This window comes from Protopterus annectens, chromosome 9.part0 (assembly GCF_019279795.1).
Source record: "Protopterus annectens isolate FY-2018-M chromosome 9.part0, PAN1.0, whole genome shotgun sequence".
Taxonomy (NCBI): domain Eukaryota; kingdom Metazoa; phylum Chordata; order Ceratodontiformes; family Protopteridae; genus Protopterus; species Protopterus annectens.
Genome location: NC_056743.1, coordinates 1,459,392,217 through 1,459,417,966, shown reverse-complemented (window position 1 = coordinate 1,459,417,966; position 25,750 = coordinate 1,459,392,217). Strand labels below are relative to the sequence as shown.

Here is a 25,750-nt window from a genome sequence, read left to right as displayed (position 1 = left end):
ATTAATTAATTAATTAATTAATTAATTTATTTATTTATTTATTTATTGGGTAGAGGAAGTATAAAGGGAATGGCTTAACAGTCAGTCCGCATCTGAAGAAGTAATTTTAAATGGAAATGTATTGGTTAGGAGACGTTAATGTCAGATTTGTATGTGTTTTTCATTAAAGTGGTGATTTAATTCTACAGCAGCTGGTCTTCGATCCTTGGTGGTACCTGTGGATATTTTTCTAGTAAATTTTGGTGCCTCGGTGATTTGTTTGGTGTGTTTTATTGTGTCAAGTGCCTTGGCCTATCAAATTCCTTACAGGACACAGCTCTCAGGTTATTGGGTAATCTATACTCCTATTATTACCACTGGTCATGAGCATTTTATAGTTACTAGAATGATGAGCAGCAGCAGAAATGATGTTCCTTCATGTAGTAGCTGTACTTGTTCTCCTAAGGAAATTGTAATAGTGCCACTGCTCCACTATGGTGAAAAGAGTCATGGGAAGTGATTAGGGTACCGTATTATGATATACCCTGAGAGTTTGTCCTGGGACAGGATACGGATAAAGAGATTATATCTCTCAGCTTTGCTAGTACCACCTGCTGATTCCACAGGATGAGATGCAGATGGGAATGGGGATGCTGAATTCTAGTCCAGCTGTACTCAGCATGTTTCTACTGCATCCCTAAGTGTAACCAAAGTAGTTCAGAACATCATTGTGATGCTGCTGCTGCTTTTGATGATGAAGATGATGGAGAAGAAGATGATGATGATAATAAGATGATGGTCTTGAGAAGGAACTCTCAGTTCAAATATTACATTTTTACATACATCTCCTGAAAGCATTACTGGAATTTGCAATAAAGGCACTCTGGATGAAACTACAGATTTTTTTCATATCACTGCATATTTTTACTTTAGCAGTGACTTACTTTCCATTCTGTACTACATTCATATTCCCTCCTGCTTCCATAATGATTCAGCCTGCCACTACACTTTTATGACAACGATCAGAAAATCAGTTGAAGTTGCACCGATGGGCGTAAGGGAGACCACTTGTAATAAATCAGAGACTAGGAGTATAACATTTGGAGCTGAAGGTCCAGTCACTAGGTACATGTGCTCATACTCCTTTCAGCCTAAGGATAACAATGAGAAGCCACCTTGTTTCAATCTAAGGACATGAATGGGAGGTCACCTTGTATGTTGTTTCAGTCTAAGGAAGTGAAAGGGAGATCATCTTGTATGTTATTTCAGTCTAAGGACATGAATGGGAGTTCAGCCTGTATGTTGATTCAGTCTAAGGACATGAATGGGAGGTCAACCTGTATGTTGTATCTTTGAGACTTGTTCCTATGATTTCTGATGATGTCACCTTCACTGTTGAAATTGATTGGCATGTTCAGTAAAAGAGGTTACCCCCATGAGTTATTGGGCAGTATTAAGGAAGAAGTCCAGGGTAAGAGGAGGAATGTTTTTTACAAACCACTACTACCTATTCCTGGTGGTCGAACTGATGACCATTTGGCTGGTAATAGCTTGTCCAAAGAAACACAACCATCAATTGTCCCTTTTGAACGTTCACTAATAGTCAACTTTCCAGTTAACATCTATGATGTAGTGGACATAGTGCATAAGTTTTGGCCAATTGTGATGAGTATTAGTGAAGGCAAAGAATTGTTTGGGGTCAAGCCAAAGGTTGTGTTCAAAAGGTGCAAGTCTTTTCAGAACCTTTTAGAAATGAAATGTGACACGAGTTGTTCAAGTAGACCTAAGGGCATGTACAAATGCAATCATTGCAATTATTGTCAGCATATTTTATTGGGTGACTCATTTTTCATCAGGAATAGGAAATTTAAGGTAAAAAAAAACACTTCAATTGTGTATTCAAGGGCATGGTATATGGCACTCTGTCCATGTTGTAAGGCATTCTACATTGGAAAGACTAGTCGTAAGCTGAAAGAAAGAATTTATGAACACTTAAATGACATCAAGAATGTAAAAACACCAATGTATTGTATAGGCATATTTCAGCTTTTCCTGACCACCACTCCAAGTTTGTAGTGTTGGACTATATGGAATGGGATACACTAAATATACAGAACCAAATGAAATTGTCAACATCCTGACAGATAGGTTCAGTGCTAACTTTACCCCCTGTCTCACCCCCTAAAGGGCCCATCTTTATACCAGAAGAATGCAAAGTTCCTGTAATAATGGCTGCACAGGTAAAAACATCGCTCTCCAAAGCCAAGAACATAGCATCCATGGGACCTGACAACATCCCAGGGTGCCTTCTACATGAACGACAGAATGAACTGGCACCCCACCTAAGTACCATGTTCAATCATAGCCTCACTTCAGGCTTTAGGCCCATTGAATGGTGCACTGTGATGGTTATACCACTCTACAAGGGGGGGCCACAATGGTCACTGGGAACTACTGCCCCATTAGCCTGATGAGCCTGATCTGCAAGGCCATGGAATGTATAATCATGGAACTCATAAACAAAGACATTGGAGATCTCCAAACTCTGGACCCCACACAGTTCAGGTTTGTAAAAGGCAGATCATGTTTCCTAAACCTGATAGACTTCTTTGAAGCAGTCACCAAAGCCATAGATGTGGGTAAGGTGGTTCACACAGCCTATCTAGATCTTGCCAAGGGCATTCAACACCATCCCCCCACTCTGGAATTATAGATAAACTCACTAAACTAGGTATAAATCCCTATGTCACAAGATTTGTTGCCAACTGGCTTACTGACAGAACCCACACTGTGGAAGTAGCAGACTCCAAACAAGACTTCAGACCAGTGATAAGTGGAGTACCACAGGGTTCACTCATGGGTCCCCTCCTGTTTGGTTACTTCTCTGAAGTACAGGCTAACACAGAAGGTCTTTGGCTAACTAAATTTGCAGATGACTGCAAACTAGGAGCCATAATCAAAACTCCTAATGATGTGGACATCCTACAAAAGGGCCTCACTGAGACAGATGCCTGGTGTCAAAGCCATGGTCTCAAGCTCAATGCCAAAAAGTGCACTGTCATCCCCTTTGGTAAAAACTCTGTACCCATGAACTACCACATAGGCAGCAGTCTACTTAACACCAAAAGTGTAATAAGAGACCTTGGGACACAGGTGGACAGTAGTCTCTCCTTTGATAATCACATCACCACAGTGGTCAGGAAACCCTTCTACATGGCACACCTCATCAGAAAAGGTTTCTTATCCAGAAAAAAAGAGGTCATTGTTCCCCTCTACTCATCACTCATTACACCCATTATAGAGTACAACGCCCCTTTTGGTATGTACCTCACAAGACATCTACAACAACTGGAAAGGCCACAAAAATACCTCACAAAGAGGATTACTGGCCTCAAACAGATGCCTTACGCAGACCGACTCAAAAATCTCCAGCTTTACTCCATCGCTTATCGCCTACTCAGAGGTGATCTCTGCCTAACATACAAAGTTATGTCAAACCCAGAGCTGTTTGACATGTTCCACGTAAAGAAATCCCACTCCATCCGAGCTACACGCTCTAAGGACCTAAACCTTGTCACCACAATAAACAGAACACACTGGAGGGATAGATTCCTGTCCCAGAGACTTCCCATACTCTGGAACAGACTATCTATCTATGTCAAACAGAGCTCCTCATTAGCACTGTTCAAGAAAAATCTTGATAATTGGATGGGTAATAGGAAATTCACCCCAGGGATCACTTCTGTGGTTCTGCTTGACAGGGGCACAGGAAAATAATTTTCTTGGGTGGCCAAAGCCAGGGTACCTTTTTGGCTAGGCTTGTATAGGCCCTAGGGCCAATAGCCTAGTACCTACCTATGAACCTATGAACCTATGAACCTATGTGGCACAAAAGCTGGAACTAGACATTTAACAAAATGCTGTTATACATCAAAAGTGGGAGTAATAACTTTTTAATATAATGATGTTTTCTGTACTGTCTTTAAATGCCAATGGTCTCACAGATTAATATGACACAGAAAGAGTAGTGAACTATATTAAAAAAATGTAGAATGCAAATAGCTTTGCTATAGGTGATACACTTAGAAAGAACTGAACATGTGAATTTGATAAAAAAAGTTTTTCAGGATAGTTATTCAGTGGAATATCTGGGACAAAAGAAAAGTAGAATACTTACATTAATTTCAAGAGGACTCTAATAGTGATAGAAAAGGATAAAAATATAATTATGGTAGTTTAGTAGTATTAAGGGGCTTCTGCAAGGGAAGAGGTTTACACTGGCATATATTTATAGTCTACCTAAAACTGCTATAATGGAGATTAAAAAAATTCTGGGAGAAATAATTGGCTTTCAGCAAAGAATATTAATTATAGGTGGGGACTGGAACTTGATTTGCAGCAGTGAATATGTGTTTGGGGGGTCCCAGCAGGGAAAGTATAACAAAGGAGGGTAGACTCTTGAAGGAATTTATGAAAATATTTGGCATGGAAGATGTGAATTCAGTAACAGGAGTTCAGAGTTGTTGTTGTGTCTTTCGGCTTTTCCCGGTTAGGGGTCGCCACAGCGGAACTCCTGTCTGCTAATGATTGGCAGTAGATTTTTACGTGCTGAGTTGCCAGTTCTGACACACAACCTTCAACGAAGGTACACCCATTCATGCATGTCTCCACGCAGAAGACGCTCTAGCTGAGAATCTAACCGGACAGCGTTTTGCTGTGAGGTGACAACGCTACAGGAGTTCAGAGTGAATTTACATATTATTCCCCAAGATACAAAAGCTGGACTAGGCTAGATAGAATTTACATTTTACAGGAACGTGTGCATCTTGATATCCACCCAGTAACTATTTCAGATCATACACTAATAATAACTAAAATAAAAGCACAGGGAAGTGAAATAAAAATGACACTGGTGTTTTCCCAAATATCTGTTGAGACATGAGGAATTTAAATAATAGGTAGTGGAAATTATTCAGGAGCTATTAGAGAAGACAGAAATTACTTCTCTAAATATTGCTTGGGAGTGAGATAAAATTAAAATGGAGTTTAAAAATAGGGTGGAAATAAAAGAAAGGGAGATATATTTAAGAAGTAATAAGAATTATTTAGAGGGACTGACAAATGTTAAAGTATTGCAGGATAGGGGGAATCGCACAGAACACGAAGAGGAGTAACTGCAACTTCAACTTGCTGGCTTAAAAGCCTAAATTTGTATTTGTTCCCCACCTTTCCTGCAACTAGTCTAGTCCAGGTACAGATTTGCTGTATTCCAGGACTCTTTGTAAGCTTCTGAGCCCCCCAAGCCTTTCTGTGTTGGAGGGAAGCCTTCTAGCTTATCAGTGGGAGTGGTAAGCATTAGGTAGCCTATCTACCACAAGAGGAATGGTTCCTGGCCCAGAAATTATAGCTATTGGCCGTTTGGGCAATTTTTTTCCATCTCTTTCAACGTTCTGGTTTAAAAGTTGCACTTGCGCTTGTTTCCCACCTTTCCTGTAACTAGCCTAGTCCAGATACAGAGTTGCTGTGTCCAGGACTGTTGGTAAGCTTCTGAGCCCCGCAAGCCTTTCTGTGTTGGAGGAAAGCCTTCTAGCTTATCAGTGGGAGTGGTAAGCACTAGGTAGCCTGTCTACCATGAGAGGAGAGGTTCTTGGCCCAGAAATTGTAGTTTATTGACCATTTGGACAGTTTACCCGTCTCTTTCAACTTTATGGTTTAAAAGACCACATCTGCACTTGTTTCCCATCTTTCCTGTAACTAACCTACTGGTAGCACTAGAAAGCCTTAAACTGATACAAGCCTTCTAGCTTAGGAGAGCGACTTTAGAGTGATTAAGTATCAGTTTTCTGTACTTTCTTGCTGTACTAAACTGTTCTCTGCCTAAATGCAGATTTTCCAGCGTTTATTGTGATTTAAAAGCTTATTTTTTCACATATTGTACTTATTTGACTGCCTGCACTTTTAAAAACTTGTTTTTTGTTTAAATAATTTGTTTAACTGTTGTAGGCTACACACTAAAGTGCGATAGCCTTTTCTGATCGTTTGTAGTCATTTAAAGCTGTTTTAAGTGTATTTTTTACTGTTTTTGCCTTATCTTTTTTAAAAAAAATCCTTGTTTCTCGCCTTTCTAAGCTAGTATAGTCCAGTTTTCAGGCTAGTGCTGAATTCAGGGCTGTGATACTAGTTTCTGAGTTGCCCATACCTTACTTGGATAGAAGAAAGTTTCTCTGTTCACCTGTGAGAGAGGGGAGCTTTGAGCAACCTATCTGTCCCTGGAGGAGTGGTTCCAGCCCAGAAGTTAGTAGATTATTGGCCATTTTGGGCTAATTTCTATCTCTTTCATTTCCCTACTATAAAAACCACATTTGCACGGTTTTGCACAACGGGCAGTACTGGTTATCTACGGTTAAATTATTCCCGGCTCCACTAAGTCTCCTCTTCAGTTTTTCCCTTGAAATTAGTCTAACTCTCAACCTAAGCAATCAAAAAGCATCTTACAGCCCAGTACTTGCTCAGACCTAATAGCAAGCACTAATATACCCTAACACTGATTGCCCAGCAGGGCAAGGCTCTTTATTCACCCCTCACCAACCAAGCGACTAAGCAGCTCACCCTATTATTCAGGCATGACCAAAGGGAAACTGGTGAATCTGGGTATCCTGAGGCAACGTGGCAACTGCCTCATGTACACAGACAACCCTCTCCTCCTACCACAAAATGCTAACATATGCGAGAGATGCAATTTTACAGCATACAATTATACAATTATATGCATGAATTTAGAAAGATTGCTTTTAAAACAACCTGAAACATCCTAACCTAATGAATACCAAAAGCTGAGATCATTCTAGGATTCAGATAACCAAAGAACCAGGTTAAGGGGAAGGGGGGGGGGTCTTTTGTTGGCAAATGAAGTTACCTACTCAGATGGAACGTTATGGCGAGTACATAACTTTTTTATATGAAGTAGTTAACTTCATTTGATCAGCAACCTGTGGGACAGAGTCCCCAGCTACCAAAAAACTTGGGAGGTCCTCAAGGAAGGATATTCAGGAGCACTGCAGAGCCAAAAGCTGCTCTTCCTCTGGATATTAAATCCAATTTATAATGAGAGATAAAGGTATGAGAGGAAGCCCAAGTAGCCGCAGAACAAATATCATCCAAGGGCACTCTTGACCAGAACACAGCAGAACTAGCCATAGAACAGGTAGAATGGGCATGAACCCCTAAGGGCTCAGGCAGACCAGATATCTTGTAAGTGAGCAAAATGCAGTGAGAAATCCATCTAGCAAGAGTCACCTTCGACACTGGCTTACCCAAGAAAGGCTTCGCAAAGGAAACAAAGAGCTGCTTTGACTTGCGAAAGGCAGCTGTTCTGTGTAGGTAAAAGCGCAATTGTCTATGAACATCTAACAAATGAAGTTTGTATTCCCCTTTATTCTGATAGTTAGGGAAGAAAACTGGTAGATTAATGGACTGATTGATGTTCACCTCGGAAGCCACTTTAGGTAAGAAGGAAGGGTTAGTCCTGAGAAAGACTCTGTCCTTATGGAAAACAAGATATGGGGGTTTAGTACAAAGGGCCTGGAGTTCTGACACCCTTCTAGCTGAAGTAATAGCTATTAAGAAAGCAGTTTTCCAATATAAGAATTTTAAATCAACAGAAGCTGCAGGTTCAAAGGGTGGTCCAGTTAGATCCTGAAAGACCAAAGTTAGGTCCCATGGGGGAACAACATTCCTAATAGGAGGTCTCAAAAGAAAGGTTACTTTTAAGAAGGTCTTACAAATCTTAGTGGAAGCTAAAGAATTAAGATTGCCTCCAATGTGAAAATGGGAAATGGCAGCCATTTGAACTTTTACAGTAGAAGAACTGGCCCCTTGCTGAAAAATATGAGATAGGAAATTAAGCACTGCTGGAAAGGGAGCAGTGAAAGGATCCAAATTCTTATGCAAGGCCCAAATGGAAAACCGTTTCCATTTGCTGTTATAAACTTTCCTGGTAGAAGGCTTATGCACTGCTACCAGGATAGATCTAACTGCAGAGAAGATACCGGGAATCCTGGCAACTAATGGAACTGGATCAACCAAGCTGAGAGCTTGAGGTCATCCAGATTTGGAGTTTCTAATCCCAAAGAATGAGAAATCAGATCCAGGATGGGATCTAAGATCCAAAGAGGAGCTATGAGATGAGACCGTAGGTACGGGAACCAGGTTTGATGAGGCCAGAATGGGGCTATGAGGATAATCTTGTTCCCCAACAGACGAGCTTTCTGTAAAAACTTTGTCAACAATGGAAGAGGAGGATAAGCATAAAGAAGACCGGATGGCCAAGCATGAACTAGAGTGTCTCTGGGGCTTTCCCCCGGGGGGGGATTTAGAGTGAAAAACTCGCTGCACTTCGCGTTTCAAGGCAATGCAAAGAGATCGCAGCAAGGCTGACCCCACTTGTGCAAGATCTGTTTCGCTACTAATGGGTTCAGAGACCACTCGTAAGGCGAGAAGATAGTTTGACTCAGCTTGTCTGCTAGGATGTTGGACCGTCCCAGAATGTGCATTGCTAACAGAAAATGGTTGGTGGATATCTCCCAATCCCAAACTCTCATGGCCTCTCAGCAAAGAGGGTAAGACCTGGTCCCCCCCTGTTTGTTGATGTACCAGACCACTGACATGTTGTCTGTCTGAATTGCAGTAGTCCCTGGAGGGAGAAAGGCATGAAGAGCTTGCAATGCTAGAAGCACTGCTCTCATCTCCAGAACATTGATATGCAGAACGGTCTCTTTCTGAGTCCACGTACCTTGGACAGTTCTGCCCATACAATGCCCCCCCACCCAAGGCAAGAAGAGTCCGTGGTTACCATGGCTTGGGGTTGTGGCATTATGAATGGTTGCCCTTCCCGAAGCTCCCAAGATTGGAGCCACCATATGAGGTAATTTCTGCAAACTCTGCTGAGGGGAATCGGAGAGTCCAACGGGTGTTGAAGGATGGACCACTGGACCTGCAAGGTCCACTGGAGGACTCTCATGTGCAAGAGAGCTAAAGGTGAAAGATTGATTGCTGCTGCCATGTACCCTAAGGCTCTCAGGACTAACTCCGCTGATGGGGCTAGAAATTGAAGGAGTGCTAGGATGTGAAGGGTTAAACTGTGAAGCCTGTCCAACATCAAGAAGGCCTAGGTCTGAAGCGTATCTATTCTGGCCCCTATGAAGTCCAGGACTTGCATTGGTTGAAGGGATGATTTCTTGTAATTTATAGTGATCCTCAACTGAAAGACTAAGAGCAGGAAGCAATCCCTGGCTGAGCAGAGTAGATGCCTGGTGGAGGCGGCAAGGAGCCAGTTGTCCAGGTAAGGAAAACCTGTATTCCCTGAAGCCGCAGGTGGGCCGCAACAACTGCCATGACCTTGGTGAACACCCTGGGGGCTGTGGTGAGGCTGAGTAGTAGGACCCTGAACTGGTAATGACTGGTCCCCAACCGAAAGCGGTGAAACCTCCTGGATTGTCTGTCCATGAGAATGTGGTAGTATGCATCCTTGAGGTCTATGGAGGACATCCAGTCATTCTCCTGCAGTAGGGGGAGAATGGATTGAAGAGTGACCATCCAGAATTTCTCCTTGGCAAAGAAGAGGTTCATTGTAGAAAGGTCGAGAATTGGTCTTAAGTCCCCCATCTTTTCTGGCACCAAAAAGAACCTGGAGTAATTGCCTAACCCGGACTGGTCTGGGGGGGACGTGCTGGATTGCTCTGTTTTCTAGCAGCTTCTTTATTTCCAAAGCTGCAGCCTCCCTCTGTCTGGGTGGAACATCGGGGAGGCGTCTCAATTGAGGAGGAAGGTTTATGAAGGGACTAGAGTAGCCTCTGGATATTATTCGAAGCACCCAGTGATCTGTCGTGATGGACTCCCATAGTGCCAGGTGCTTTGAAAAACACCCCTGACTGCCTCCAGAGAGGAGCAAAAGGGCAACCCCTCAGGGCTGCTGCGTGGTTCAATCGGAGAAAGGTTTTAATGACCCAAAATTCTTTGGCCCCCCCTTTGCCTCTGGGCCTGTGTCCACTTTGTCCCCCTCTGCCTCTGAAGGACGAATGGTCCGGAGCGTAACAGGACTGCTGAGACTTCCGGAACCACATCTACTTTTGTCCTCTCTAGTTCCTGGAAAAGGACCATTGAGGAGCAGAGAAGCAGATTCCGATGGCAGACAGTGTCTTCCCGTCTTTCTCGCTCTGGGCCAATGTATTGCGGATGGCCTTGCCAAACAGGGTAGAACCGTCGAAGGGAGGGTTCACGAAGGACACCTTGAAGGGTTCGCAAAGTCACAAAGTCAGAGCCAGGCATGATGCCGTAAGGCGATGCCTGATCCGCTGGCTCTAGCGGCCCCCTCTGTGGCATGGGAAAGTAGCCACATAGACGTGTTCGATACCGATTTTAGAGTGGCCATGTGAGTTGAGAAGGTCCGTTTGTCCTCAGCCGACATGGACTCACGGGGAGACTCAGCGTATTCCTTCACTAGATCTCGCTGAAGCCTAATCACATGGGCCAAGTAATTCAGCGCCCTTATGGAAAAGGTAGCTGAAGCAAACATCTGCTTTCTGATGTGATCCATCGTCCAAGACTCCTTATCAGGAGGATGGACCGAGGAACTATCCTGAGCCAGTTCCTTCTTGGAGGCAGCTGCCACCACCATGGCATCTACGGGGGAACCTTTACTCCATGCTGTCCTATCCACAGGGGGACTAAGGATCTTATCTGGTCTCCTGGGGATTGGCTCTACAGTGTCCAGCTCCTTCCATGCCCTGGTAGTAATGAGGTTTACCAGGGGGTCGGCCGAGAGGACACCCAAGAGGTAGACGGGCCTGTGTCAAATGCCTCCAGAAACACCGACTCATCCGTGGAAGGCTTTTGGGCTGACCACCCCCCTTTTAGGTGTAGCATTTCCATAATGTCTCCAAAGGAGATGTCCTTGGGGGGGTGACCTGGGGGAACCTTCCCCTTCCTCTAAATTGGTGTCTTCTGTAAGGGACTCGGGGGAGTCCAAGTGCCTCCTTTTACACTTAAGTTTGCGAGGGACCTCCTCGGTGGGACTGTCCGAGGAAGGCTCACCAACAGTGTCATGTTCCTCCAGTGGGACTGACTGGGGCATCAACGCAGGCTGTCCCTGGGGCCGGATGATGGAAGACAAGCCCATCTGCAAGGGAATGGTGACTGGATCCATAGCACGAGCAGGGGGTCTCGAACCTCTTGAGAGAGCCCTCTCCACCATATCGAAGGCCGAAGGTGAACCGCTCTCGCTGGGTTCCATGAGCAACATCCTCGGATCCGATGTGGGGATCGGCGTTGGAGCCAAAACGATCGGACCCAAAAGGGAAGTGTGCTCCAACTGCAATGGAGCCGAAGACACACCAACCCCCTCGGACCTGATGCGTGGCTCTCGGCTATGAGAGCTCGGATCTGAAAAGGGATCCGACAAACTCGAGGGCATGGCCGGCGTTGAAATAGCAACTACTGTCAGCGCCGACTCCCTGACTCTGAGACTACTCGGATCCAACGTTGGCTCCGAAACCCGATAATGGATAAGAGACGGAGCTATGGGGGCAAAAAATGGGGCCGAGCTCCCCCCCCCCGGAGGGGGGAGAGGCAGGAGCACTCCCATCTGCATCTGGGCTTGTAGGAAACGATGCATCATCCGGTCCATGTCAACGTCTGAGAGCCTTCATGTTGACCTAGAAGAGGCCACCAAAGCTGGCCGGGAAGGCCGCCGCAACTACCTCAAAGATGGCTGGGACTTGCCTCCGGTTCCGGCGAGAATTGTGGGGAATGGAGCTGAGAGGGGAAAGACCTGGGAATCTTCAGGGGAGAAGAGAGCTGTTTAGCCGGCGGGGCAGAGGGGGCAGAGTCGGCCCGCCACTTGTGAATCCTATGTTTCTCTCTAGCCCTATCTCGCTCTCTCTCTTTCTCCCGCTCTCTCTCTCTCTCCTCTCTTTTCTCTTAGCCTCCTTCTCTCCCTGGGAAATGGTGAGAGGTTGAGTCCCAGCCAAGGGAGATAGCACAGCTGGATGAACAGCTGCAGCCGCAGCTGGAGCCACTGAGGGAGAGGAGGAAGAAGCAAAATTCACGGGCAAAAGACCCGCCAGGATCAGCTTGTTCCTCCTATCCCTCACAGCCTGGGGGTTAAAGGCTGCGCAGATATGGCAGCCCAATGACAAATGCACTGCCCCCAGGCAAAGAATGCACTGAGTGTGGCCATCGGCTGGGGGAGAGCTTATGGCCACACTCAGAGCACTTGGAGAAAATGGCCTTAGGGCCTTCAGCCATAACAAAAACCACAACCACACACACTGACACACAAGAATAAGGGGAAGGGTGAATATACCAACATTAAGCTAAGCTAATGGGTTTAACTAAACACAAACACACACCTCTCTAAATTTACCAAAAAGTCAAGAATTTGACAAATACTCACTACATAACCACCAGGAGCTCGTAACTCGTGCTTGTTACAGCCATGGAAAACGAGATCTGAGGACTGGAAGGAGGTAGCAGGGTATTACGGGTAAGGGGAGGAGCTTGGAGCTTGGATCTTTAGCTTGGAAAGCTGCTGGCTCAGATCCAGGTCAGATCCGATACCCACAGTTTGCTGAAAAATGAAGTTAACTACTTCAGATGAAACGATTATGAATTTGCAAAAACTTAAAAGATCTTAAAGAAGTAGCCCTTCAAAGAGAGGCTTCCATAATAAATCCTTGAGGTTACAAAGAGTCAGACTTAACTAAAGACTAATGGGGGCTTCATAAAGGTTAACACAAAGTGTACACAGAGGTAACATTTATGAATTCAAGAACAGCGCTAACACAATGCTTATGCTGTCTATTCACTCAAAAGATATACAAGTCTATGCATAGTGTACACTTTGTGGTAACCTTTATGAAACTCCCCTAAATAACAGCAGCCTATTATTTTAAGTCCAAGAAATATCACTTCCCACAGGACTAATGCTACCTGTGCCAAACTCAGTCCAAACTCATAAACTAACATAAAAGGCACAGTAGCGATGCAGGCAGTAAACACAGCACTAACCAAAATACAGGAAACAAAGCTGAAAAAAACGCTGCTTCATGAACTTTAAAATTCGGATTTATTGTGATACAAACAGAAGACGTGGTAAGCACTTTCACCTGGATAGGCTTCTTCAGACCAAAAGAACCACCCCTCTTGTACACCCTTATATGGCAAAAAAACGCCAAATATAGATAAACCATTAAAGGCACAGTACAACTATCATGGTATACAACATAAATGAAGTGCTTACTCTAAAATACATTAACCATAGTAAAATAAAATAAAAACACCTATACCACTCATAAAACATGAATAGAGATGTACAAAAACAAAAAACTACATAAATTCATACTAATTACACAACTCTAACAATAAATCCTCTCATAAAAATGCTCTCATAAAATGCTCTCATAATATATGTAAAAAGCACAGTCATACTTATCACTTCAATGTCCTGGACTTCAGGAAAGGTCTCAATGGTACTTTCTCATTCAGTCCAGGAAAAACATCTGCTCTAAGTCTAACAATCCATTTAGATTCAATACTCTCAGTTCTACCCCTCACCCCCCCAAAAAAAAACTAGTGTGTGTAAGATCTAGTACTTTAAAACGAAAGAAGTGTGTGGAATCATTAGACAAGACATGTTTGGACAAAGCATTGACAGCAGAATGAATCCTGATATGGTAGAGATGCTCCCTTATTCTGTCCCTCAGCCTCCTGTCCGTCTTGCCTACATAAAACACAGCACAGGCTCCACAGGAGGCCAAATAAACAACACTTGTAGATTCACAGTTTGCATGAACTCTAACTTCATGGTTAGTGCCATAGACAGGGTGATAGAAATGGACGTCAGTGCCTATGGAACAACAATAGTTGCAACTACCACAGGGTACAGTACCAGCAACCCTATCATCTCCACCATCCATCACAGGATAACACAGCAATTTTTTCATATTCAGTCTATTCTTATAGACAAAACCTGGGGCAGCACCCACAATTTCCCTCACATTCGGGTCCAGTGTTAACACACCCCAGTGTGATCTAATCACATCCTTCAACCTACCTACATCCTTAGTATAATATAAGGGCACTCTGAAACCATGGTTTCTACTCCCTGCCAGAACACCCTGGGAGGGACCATCATGGTCCACTACAGTCTCAGAGAAAAAAGGTGCATCAGCTTGTTCCCTCAAATTAATGAGGTCTGCCAATCCTGTCCATATCAGATGTCTGATATTCCTTGCTCTTAAACCTCTCACATAAATCCCTAACATCTGCCGCAAAACCATCCTGACTGGGATTATACTGTGATGTCCTATATACCTGATCCCTTACAATATTACCAAAGATGTAACCTGGATGCATACTGTGTCTATGGAGATAGGAATTGCATTGACACTCCTTTCTATTCACTCCTGTGTTCAATAGGCCACTTTCCAATCTCTGAACGTAGACATCCAAAAAGGAAATCCACTTCTCAGAAACCTCATGGGTAAATTTCAGATATTCATTAGATCATTAACTCTCTCCAAGAAGAGAGATAACTCATCTTTCGTGCCCTTCCAAATGAAAAACACATCATCTACAAAAAGCCTATAAAACATCATGTTCCTCAAAAAATAACCTATACCAAGCAAGAACTTGGTCTCCCATGCAGCCATAAAGAGGTTGGCGTAGCTATTGGCACAAGAAGTGCCCATAGCCATGCCATCCATCTGTAAATAGCACTGAGAGCCAAAACAAAAAATGTTGTTCTCCAACACAACTTCCAAAAACAAAGCTAACAGATCCACTGCATCACTATTTAATCCAAATTTGTCCTTCAAGTAATCAGACACCAACTGCACCCCATCTCTGTTTGGTATCACAGTGAATAGGGATTGAACATCCATCGTGACTAAGTAATAAGGGAGATCAACAGGGACAAATCTCACAGACTCATACAAATCCAACAGGAACTGTTTCGTGTCCCTTAAAATATAAACATTTGTGTCAACCACTGGGCGCAGGAACCTCTCCACATACAATGAAAATGGTTTGGTGAGTCACCCCCTGCCCACAACAATGGGCCTCATGGGTGGACACACACTGTCCTTATGGATCTTAGGAAGACCCTGTATCACTGGCAGGAGGAGATCACTAACAAACAAATATTCATACAACTCATTCGTAATAACATTGGTCTTAATCAAATCATCCAAAACCATCTGTATTCTATGGACAGATGGTTTTATGAGTGGTATAGGTGTTTTTATTTTTTTTTACTATGGATGATGTATTTTAGAGTAAGCACTTCATTTATGTTGTATACCATGATAGTTGTACTGTGCCTTTAATGGTTTATATGTTTTTGGCACCTTTTTTGCCATATAAGGGTGTACAAGAGGGGGGGTTCTTTTGGTCTGAAGAAGCCTATCCAGGTGAAAGCGCTTACCACGTCTTCTGTTTGTATCACAATGATACCGAATTTTAAAGTTCATAAAGCAGTGTTTTTTTCAGCTTTGTTTCTTGCATTTTGGTTAGTGCTGTGTTTACTGCCTGCATCGCTACTGTGCCTTTTATGTTAGTTTATGAGTTTGGATTGAGTTTGGCACATGTAGCGTTAGTCCTTTGGGGAGTGATATTTCTTGGACTTATTTTTATGTATTGCTGTTTTCACCCCCCTGGGAGCATGGCAGGTGTTGCTGAGCAACAAGTGGAATTGCCTTATGTACCAGAACGAGGTACTCCTATGAATATTGGTCATTTCTCTGTATGTGTAACAGGTACTGTGAATCCCTAGATGTTGTTTGAAGGAGTCAGAGAGGAGATCTCTGCTGAGCCATTTGATAGGGTCAATTTGTGAGCAACAGTTGCGAGAATGGAGTCTGATTTTATGAAGTTGAAACGACTACAGACCCAAAGGCAGGATTTTGAAGTTTGCATCAAAAGGAGAATTGTGCTGAGGGGATTAAGAGTACTGAGGATGCCCATCATGGGTAATTCATACCTGGACTTGCTCTATAAGTGGCAGCAGGCTAACATAGAGGTAAGCCTAAAGTATATGTCACTTTTGAATGAATTCTTCCTACCAGAAGAATCTGAGTTAAGAGAAAGTATTAGAGAACAACAGAAGGAGCTGCATTGTCATTTCTGGCTGATGTTGTTAATAGACTTATTGATTCTACACTGGATACAGTGCAGTTATATGAGAAGTGCTTACTGGCACAAAAACAGCACAAGCTCAAGAGGGACATAGATGACTTTAGGTTAGGCCAGGTCTTCTCTTGGCCGAAGACATACAGTAATGTGCATGGACCTAATGCTGCTGTTTCTACTCAACGGACTGATGCACCTAAAGGACAAATTCATGATACTAATGTGGATGTCAATAAGCCTAAGAGTGTAACTGTTGTTAATGCAAGTATGAGTGATGGCTCTAGTAATGTATTTTCTATGAGTAATGTGCCCCAGGGTCCGAATGTCCTTGATAGGGCATTTTCTAATGCAGTTGTTTCTGCTGAGTCGGAGCTCAAGGGTTCGACTGTGGTGGAGGTGGGTTCTACTGCTGCCCCCCCCCAGTGGGCCAATCTGTCATTAGTATGGACCCATTGGGGTGTGTGGTTCAAGTAAATCCAAATCTGGAACCGGTGATTAGGAGGAAGGATTCCAATCACACTATGCATGTGCTGCACATAGTTCTAGTCATGACAATGTTGGCACTGTGATTGTCAATCGCCCTTTCCCCATCAGTGTAGTTCACAGGGGAGGGGGGAGATCGAGGTCTATGAGCAGGGGCAGGATGAAGAGGAAGTTGTCAGCAGATGCCCAGGTGAACCAAAACCTCAAGAAAATGTGGGAGAAAACTGGGAGACGTCAAATGAGTTAGGGGTACTATCAAAGGGATTGACTTTTATACCTAGTTGTGACACTAATTATGTTGATATTTTAGTACAGTTTAAGTTATTTATTAGGGATCTGTGCCTTAGACTGGAGTTTAAGGATACAATACAGGTGTTAGATGGGAAATCGTTTAAGAAGCCTAGTGTGTACATGCCAATGGTACCAATGCTAGTAGCTGCCTTCAGTAAACTAGTTGAGAATGATCTGTATGACATGGAAAAGAGAATAGGTAAGTCTAGTAAACGAAAGGGCAATTTAACTTATGCAAAGAGGAGAGCCCTACAACAACTGTGGAGTGATCCCTCCCTTGTCATTAGGCCTGCTGCAAGGGGGGGTGCCCTGGTAGTTATGGACTCTGTGTTCTATGATGAGGCAATGAGGTCTATGTTATCAGACCAAAGGTTTTACAGTTTGGTGTAACGTAAGATGGTGGACATACACAGATGATTTTGGATGATTTGATTAAGACCAATGTTATTACGAATGAGTTGTATGAATATTTGTTTGTTAGTGATCCCCTCCTGCCAGTGATACAGGGTCTTCCTAAGATCCATAAGGACAGTGTGTGTCCACCCATGAGGCCCATTGTTGTGGGTAGGGGGTGGATCACCGAACCATTTTCATTGTATGTGGAGAGGTTCCTGCACCCACTGGTTGACGCAAATGTTTATATTTTAAGGGACACGAAACAGTTCCTGTTGGATTTGTATGAGTCTGTGAGATTTGTTCCTGTTGATCTCCCTTATTACTTAGTCACGATGGATGTTCAGTCCCTATTCACTGTGATACCGAACAGAGATGGGGGTGCAGTTGGTGTCTGATTACTTGAAGGACAAATCTGGATTAAGTAGCGATGCAGTGGATCTGTTAGCTTTGTTTTTGGAAGTTGTGTTAGAGAACAACATTTTTTGTTTTGGCTCTCAGTGCTATTTACAGATGGATGGCATGGCTATGGGCACTTCTTGTGCCAATAGCTATGCCATCCTCTTTATGGCTGCATGGGAGACCAAGTTCTTGTTTGGTATAGGTGATTTTTCAAGGAACATGATGTTTTATAGGCATTTTGTAGATGATGTGTTTTTCATTTGGAAGGGCACGAAAGATGAGTTATCTCTCTTCTTGGAGAGAGCTAATGGGCTAACGCAATATCTGAAATTTACCCATGAGGTTTCTGAGAATTGGATTTCCTTTTTGGATGTCTACGTTCAGAGATTGGAAAGTGGCCTATTGAACACAGGAGTGAATAGAAAAGAGTGTCAATGCAATTCCTATCTCCATAGATGCAGTATGCATCCAGGTTACATCTTTGGTAATATTGTGAGGGGTCAGGTATATAGGACATCACAGTATAATCCCAGTCAGGATGGTTTTGCGGCAGATGTTGGGGATTTATGTGAGAGGTTTAAGAGCAGGGAATATCAGACATCTGATATGGAGAGAGGATTGGCAGACCTCATTAATTTGAGGGAACAAGCTGCTGCACCCTTTTTCCCTGAGACTGTAGTGGACAATGATGGTCCCTCCAAGGATGTTCTGGCAGGGAGTAGAAACCATGGTTTCAGAGTGCCCTTATATTATACTAAGGATGTAGGTAGGTTGAAGGATGTGATTAGATCACACTGGGGTGTGTTAACACTGGACCCGAATGTGAGGGAAATTGTGTGTGCTGCCCCAGGTTTTTTCTATAAGAATAGAACAAAAGTAAAGAAATTGCTGTGTTATCCTGTTATGGATGGTGGAGATGATAGGGTTGCTGGTACTGTACCCTGTGGTAGTTGCAACTATTGTTCCATAGACACTGATGTCCATTTCTATCACCCTGTCTATGGCACTAACCATGAAGTTAGAGTTCATGCAAACTGTGAATCTACACGTTGTTTATTTGGTCTCCTATGGAGCCTGTGCTGCATTTTATGTAAGCAAGACGGACAGAAGGCTGAGGGACAGAATAAGGGAACATTTCTACCAGATCAGGATTCATTCCATTGTCAATGCCTTGTCCAAACATGTCTTGTCTAATGATTCCACACACTTCTTTCATTTTAAAGTACTAGATCTTACACACACTAGTTTTAGGGTGTGTGTGTGTAAGGGGTAGAACTGAGAGTATTGAATTTAAATGGATTGTTAGACTTAGAGAAGATGTTTTTCCTGGACTGAATGAAAAAGTACCATTGAGACCTTTTCTGAAGTCCAGGAGATTGAAGTCATATGTATGACTGTGGTTTTTACATATATATGGAGAGCATTTTATGAGAGCATTTTTATGAGAGGATTTATTGTTAGTGTTGTGCAATTAGTATGAATGCATGTAGTTTTTTTGTTTTTATTCATCTCTATTCATGTTTTATGAGTGGTATAGGTATTTTTATTTTATTTTACTGTGGTTAATGTATTTTAGTGTAAGCACTTCGTTTATGTTATATACCATGATAGTTGTACTGTGCCTTTAATGGTTTATCTGTTTTTGGCACCTTTTTTGCCATATAAGGGTGTACAAGAGGGGGGGTTCTTTTGGTCTGAAGAAGCCTATCCAGGTGAAAGCACTTACCACGTCTTCTGTTTGTATCACAATAAATCCGAATTTTAAAGTTCATGAAGCAGCGATTTTTTTCAGCTTTGTTTCCTGCATTTTGGTTAGTGCTGTGTTTACTGCCTGCATCGCTACTCTGCCTTTTATGTTAGTTTATGAGCCTATTATTTTAGGTTTACAGCAGTCACGTAAACTTTGGTTTAACCTACATTTATCACAAAAACATCAGTGCTGTATATATAATTTTGAATCATATCATTCTCCACTTTTACAAATCAAAATTTCAGTTTACAGAGCAGGCTGTTCAATGCGCTTTAGCTTTTCTGCTCTAATATATCCTTTTGTGGCATAATAACAATCTTCCTGTGGAATAATACAAATTAGCCAATGCCTATTGACATATATGGATCACACAATGATTACCAACTACCAGTCTATCTTATTGCATTTTGCATCTGTGTCATACCTGTTCTTCTTTGCTTTTTATAATAACGAGTTTTGCCCCAAGCATACTACAAGAATTTTTGGCAAATATCCATCTTTTTGTATCTTGCGACATTCGATAACATTTGCTTTCAAATCGTTTCCAGCATGGTTCACAGATATCATCTGCAAAATACATCAGAAAAATATTGCACAGATATTGTTTAAAATAGGAATTTAAATGCAGTATCAACCACAATCTTATTTTCAGCACAGATATAGATACTTTCAATTTCTAATCCATAGGTTCCCCAGCAGGATAGCTCTATTATGCTAAATGCCAAGTGATCTATTTAACATGTATGTTGACTGCACTGATTTCCAAATCTGGGACTATGGGTCAATAGACTTGAAGACATTAAAATAATGTCTAGCATGCACTTATTAATTCATATTTAACTTCCCTAATTTAACCTCGGCACATCAATCCATGCATTTGAGAATAAACTAGATGACTACATGGACACCCTATACGTTCCATTATAGAATCCAAGGCATTATATGCATTATTGCATGTTCAATGGCCAATAGGCATTGACATTAAGCAAATTCACAAAAGGCCAAATTCTAAAAGGATCAAGGTAGCATAACAGAATACCATAGTAATCCACAAAACCTACCCTAATTCTGATTTACCACCCTTCCCCTGGATATGGCATTATTCCTGAGGGAGTACTCCATACAAATTACCTCTAAATGATGAGTTATATAATGCAATGAAGTTCTGCTGTCCCAGGAGTGAGTAATCAGATTCTGAAATATTCTGTGGTAATGACCTTCATTACCTTTTCTTGGTTCAGTCCTATCTCTGCAAAGGCCTTCATGTACTAGCTATGTCCACACAAAGACATCTGGGTATACAGTTGCACATTTATGACAGTGTCAGTTTTGCAGGCAGGCTCAATTCCAAAACAACAGAGGTTGGGTAGCAAAAGAACTCCACCATCCTTCAGTGTTAGTTATTAAATCCCAATTTTGCCCAAGTATGACATCACACAAATATGCAGAGTATTCCATACATTAGCTGATGGTATTCCAGTGCTGCAAGTGTCAGGGACACTATATAAAACAAGAATAGGTGATAAGATGTATTCACATTCACTGAAAATCAACCTCATTATCTATTTCTGCTGTGATTTGAGGACTGCGGAGCCCACTTTGTACTTGATGATAACATCTGAAGTTGGCCTTTATCACAGCATTAACATTATGATGGCCATGGTCAGGTAAGACTTGGTCATTTATGCATTAATTAATCAGAAAATATGGAGGATGGTGGACATTTTTAGGATGTACTACAAACGCAGCATTTTTGTTTTCCTAAATAATTAGTTTTTCGGTGTCATTCTCTGTGACTGAAAGAAAATACTGAAACGGCCCTTCCATACATGTGTCTAGACCTCTGTGGTCTCAAACTGAAGGCATACCAGGCCTCAGTACTTCTTATCCTGTATGTCAGTACTGATAGTGGAAGCATATGACCTCTTCACCCTGTAATACCTTCATTACCAATATTGATATACAGGTAGAGAACTACCTACTTCAGTAAGGACCTTTCATTTTAGTGGGCCATCAGATTAGACATTTTACACTGGTGTTCAAAGTCCTGTGGTGTAGCATGATTGATATTTGCTAAAAATCATATTTATTTATTTATTTATTTGCATTTCTTTACCAGGAGGTCTACTGGGCCAGGGTAGCCTGTTTTCAGTACAGTCCCAAAGAGAAAAGCTCCAAAAAGTTAAGTAGTTGGTTCTGTATGCATTTTTCCAGAATTTTGGAGATGGGAGAGAGGATGGCAATTGGGCAGAAGTTAGATATATCATTATTGTTTCTACCTTTGTGGAAATGGAGGATAAATGCCTTTTTCCAGATGGTGGGAATGAAGGACTCTTGAATGGATCTGTTCAGTAGTATACTAATAGGATAGGCTATAGCATCTGCTAATATTTGGAGGAATTTGGGGGGTAAGTTATCTGGAGTTTTTGATCCAGGTTTAAGTTTAAGTAGAAGGTTTTTTATGGTGTAGATAGGTATGGGTAATAGAGAGAAGTTTGGTCTTATTGTTGCAGATGGGTCTGAGGGCAGTAGGTTGATTAGATGGAAGCTGCCTGTGAGGTTGACTATACTATTTTAAAGAATGAGTTAAAAAGTGAAGCAATTTCAGCTGGGCCATCTCTGGATCAGGGTAGGGATTATCACATTTGCATGGGTTTAACAGAGAGTTTATGGGCCTCCAGAAGTTTTTAGGATTTTGAATATGGTCACTTTGCAGAGTAATGTAGTAATCTTGTTTGTTTTTGATGACAAGTCACTTGACTTGATTACACAGTTGTGTGTATTGAGTGAAGTCTGCAAGGTTTTTAGTTGTATTCAGTAATTTCCAGGCCCTATCCCTAGCTTTCTTGAGCTGTTTGGTGAACTTGGTAAGTTTTCACTCACCTATGTTGGTGAGTTAAACAATTCAACAGCATCATTCAGTGGTAGGACTTTGAGTAGTTGGGCAGAAGTGGAATAGGTATCTGGTATGCTTACAGTGGTGTATATTAAGCACTGGAATTGATTTGAGAATTATGTATGCTGGTAGGTGATGACTAATGCTGTTAGGTAGAGTGCTCAGTGGAGGAGATTTTACTAGGGTCAGAGATAAGGACCCAGTCTAATATTGAGCTATTGTTTTTGTGTTTGTTGGTTCTGGTTATGGTAGTAATGAGTTTGGTATACTGAAATAGCTTGATACTGTTTGTTGAGTGATGATGTATGATGTCTAGCCAGCTGATATTCACAACACCATGTATGATTGTTTCATTCTCTATCTTTTTAGATGACCAGGCTAGTATTTCCACAAGTATTGGGATATTGTTACCTGGGAGGATATATTTGGCTATAATGCAGATGCTTTTGCTGCAATTCATTTTCAAGTAGGATATTAGTATTTTGGCTGTAGAAAATATGGGAGTGGATTTGTTATATGGGACTATATTAAATGTATTATTGTATATAAGAGCTATGTCCCCACCTTTTATTTTCTGGACCTATCTGTTCTCAGGCAAGAGAAGCCTGATGGGAGGAAAAGGAGTTTTTAAGATAAGGTTTCAGCCAAGTCTCATTTGCTGCTACAATATCTGGATTATCATGTTCAGTCCAGGCATGGAGATCTGGAATTGTGTTTCTAAAGCTTTGGAAGATAATGGTAGTGAGGTGAAGGATTTTGTGACAATTTTTGTGATAGTGAGGGGAGTGAGTGAATCCGGGATTGGGGTGAATGTCACTTCGTAGTATTAGGTTGTGGTGAGTGTGTATGGGATGAGTGGGTTGCAATATTTTCTTTGTGTTGTATTCATGCATGGAGCTTAGTTTTATTTTAGTTTTTACATGTAAGGTTAGAATTATTAGCTTCTTAAGGAGGGGTATGTGTTGCATATAGAGTGGGTGCTATGTCAGAGAAGTAAGTGAGTTTAAGCAGGAGAGTGACAGTTGCACGAGTGGGCTTGTAATATTCATGTATGGTTTCAGAAGTAGTAAGTAACTGTAGAAAGAGGAAGGATAGAGAGAGTAAGTAGTGCTAAGTTGGTGATGAATGGCATGTTGTGATGGAGGTATGTAGGGTAGTGACGAGTAAGAATTATTTGTAAGATAATCTGGAATGTGAAGACAGTGTGGTGGAGTATAGGGTGGGTGAGGTGGTCTCTGGAATTTATTGATTTATTTATCGACTAATTATTTATTTGATTATTAATCAAATGTCAATAAATAAAATAAATACTAAAACTCAAGTGTAGTCTTTGCAATTATTCATTACCTTACGTGGTTTCAGGCATGTTACACTTTTTTCTTGAATATGGCAATGAGTAAGCATGCCCATTTGAAGTTAAACAGCATTATGCCAAGCATAAATTGTTTTGAACTCCTACAGTTTGGCTTACTTTCTTCTTTCTTTTATTCCTGCCTTGTATTCAAACTTGATACTTTTCCAGCTTTCATATGTACAACACTTACACATTACACATAATAAAATTATTATTTTTTTATTTTTATAAACTTTTGCATAGTTAACTTCCAAATCCTTCATCTCTTTACCACTTGATGTATGTATTCTCCTGCATTTATTTTTAAGCACCTCTTTCTTTCTTTTTTCAATATTTCATCATGCCATTATTGGTTTTAACAACCTGTGATCTGTTTTCTGCCAAGCATTCACTCAGAAGTTTAAATATTGAAATATAAAATTCCAGTAACACACCACTGCTTTCATCATATTTAACCTCTTTTCTTCAGCTTTATGAAGGATTTCTGTTAATTAAATTTACCATGCTCCCTCACATATACTAAAAACAGTTTGCAATAAATTGGTTTCCTACTTTAATGGTAAGAGATGTGCCCCAATAATGTACACAGTTATGGGCAAACAAAACATTTCAGCCAGTTCCTATTCCATAAGTCTGCTTTCATTCCCTCTTTTATATCCTTTATTTCCATTTTTCAAACATATTCTCCATTTACAAACACAGTTCTTAATGTCCTTATGTTCTTCTTAACCTACTTTCATAATTGTAACATGCAGTCTTTTCAGACACTAATACTTAACCCAGATAGTTTCCCATCGTTTGAATGTCAACTTCTGAGCCTTCCTAAGCTTTTAATTTTAGTGGTGCATCACTTGGGTGTGATTACAGTAAAACATATCTCACCCATATTCTTCATGAAAAAAATATATATTTTTTTTATTTATTTATTTTATTTTCAGTTTGTTTGCTGGGATGGTCCATTGGGCCATGAGGAGCCCATTTTAAATGGAGTCCTATGGAGAAAAGCTCCAAAGAAGTACAAAATACACATATCAATAAGACAAATATAATTTACATAGAAATGCAAGAAGTTACAGAGTAACAAGTTGCAATAATAATGCAAATTACATTTCTTATAAAATGTGATTGTTCCAAAAGTTATTTTTAGGAGTTATGAGACAGTAGGTGGCTCTTTAGCAGATATATTAGCGTGTGGAGAGTAATTGTGGTATGGAAAATTATGTAGGATGGGAGCAGGAGCATTCCCATTGTGAGTTTAGATGGGAGTGGAGTAAAGTTTTGAAGGCAGAGAGTTTGCTAGTGGCATGGATGTGTGGTGGAAGTGAGTTCCAGTGGCATGCTACGGAGAAGGATAGGAGATTATTGCCTGGTAGACGGACAGATTTATGTTGCTCAACAAAAATCTGAAAGTTGGATCTTAGACTTCTGTTTGGTTGATACATTTGGAAGGTAGAGGTAAGGGAGGTGTAGAGAGAGGGATTAAAAATAAGTTTGTGTGCTTGGATCAGTTGAGTGTAGATGAGATAATTGGGTAGCTCGAGCCAGTTCAGTTGATGTAGGTATTTACAGTAGTGGGTAGAGGATCTGTGGTCTGTAGCAAATTTAGAAATCTTGTAGTAGCAGGAGGAGAGTTTTGACTTGAGGGAGGATTGAAGATTAGTAAGGATAGAGGCTCCATATAACAGGGACGGGATGAGGTAAGTAGTAGCAAGAGTGGTCCTGGTGGCAGGAGAGATGAAGTTGTAGTGGTGGTAGAGCATGCCAAGTTTCTTGTGTGTTTGTTTGATGTTTACATGTATATGGTTATCAAATTTTAGTTGGTCATCAATGAAGACTCCTAATAGTTTTGCAGAGGGGATGGGGACAATTTCGAGAAGTGTGTTATTTTGGCTGGTGATAGAGAAAGAGTCTTTATCTAGGATGATGGTTTTAAAAGGGGTGAATATGATTAATTTGGTCTTGGATGCATTGAGTGCCAGGTAGTTGTCAAGCATCCATTGTTCTGTAGAAGAGAAGG

At 41.6% G+C, this 25,750-nt stretch overlaps 1 protein-coding gene across 5 annotated transcripts in view; it reads right to left on the bottom strand.

Moving 5' to 3' along the window:
* LOC122812119 (adhesion G protein-coupled receptor E2-like) overlaps positions 1–25,750 on the bottom strand; it is a 1,702,710-nt gene that overhangs the window by 1,273,719 nt on the left and 403,241 nt on the right. For all 5 annotated transcript variants that reach the window (XM_044084406.1, XM_044084405.1, XM_044084408.1 and 2 more), the window contains exon 3: positions 19,908–20,050. In XM_044084406.1, coding sequence (XP_043940341.1) covers positions 19,908–20,050 — 143 coding nt within the window. The remainder of the gene's footprint in view (positions 1–19,907; positions 20,051–25,750) is intronic.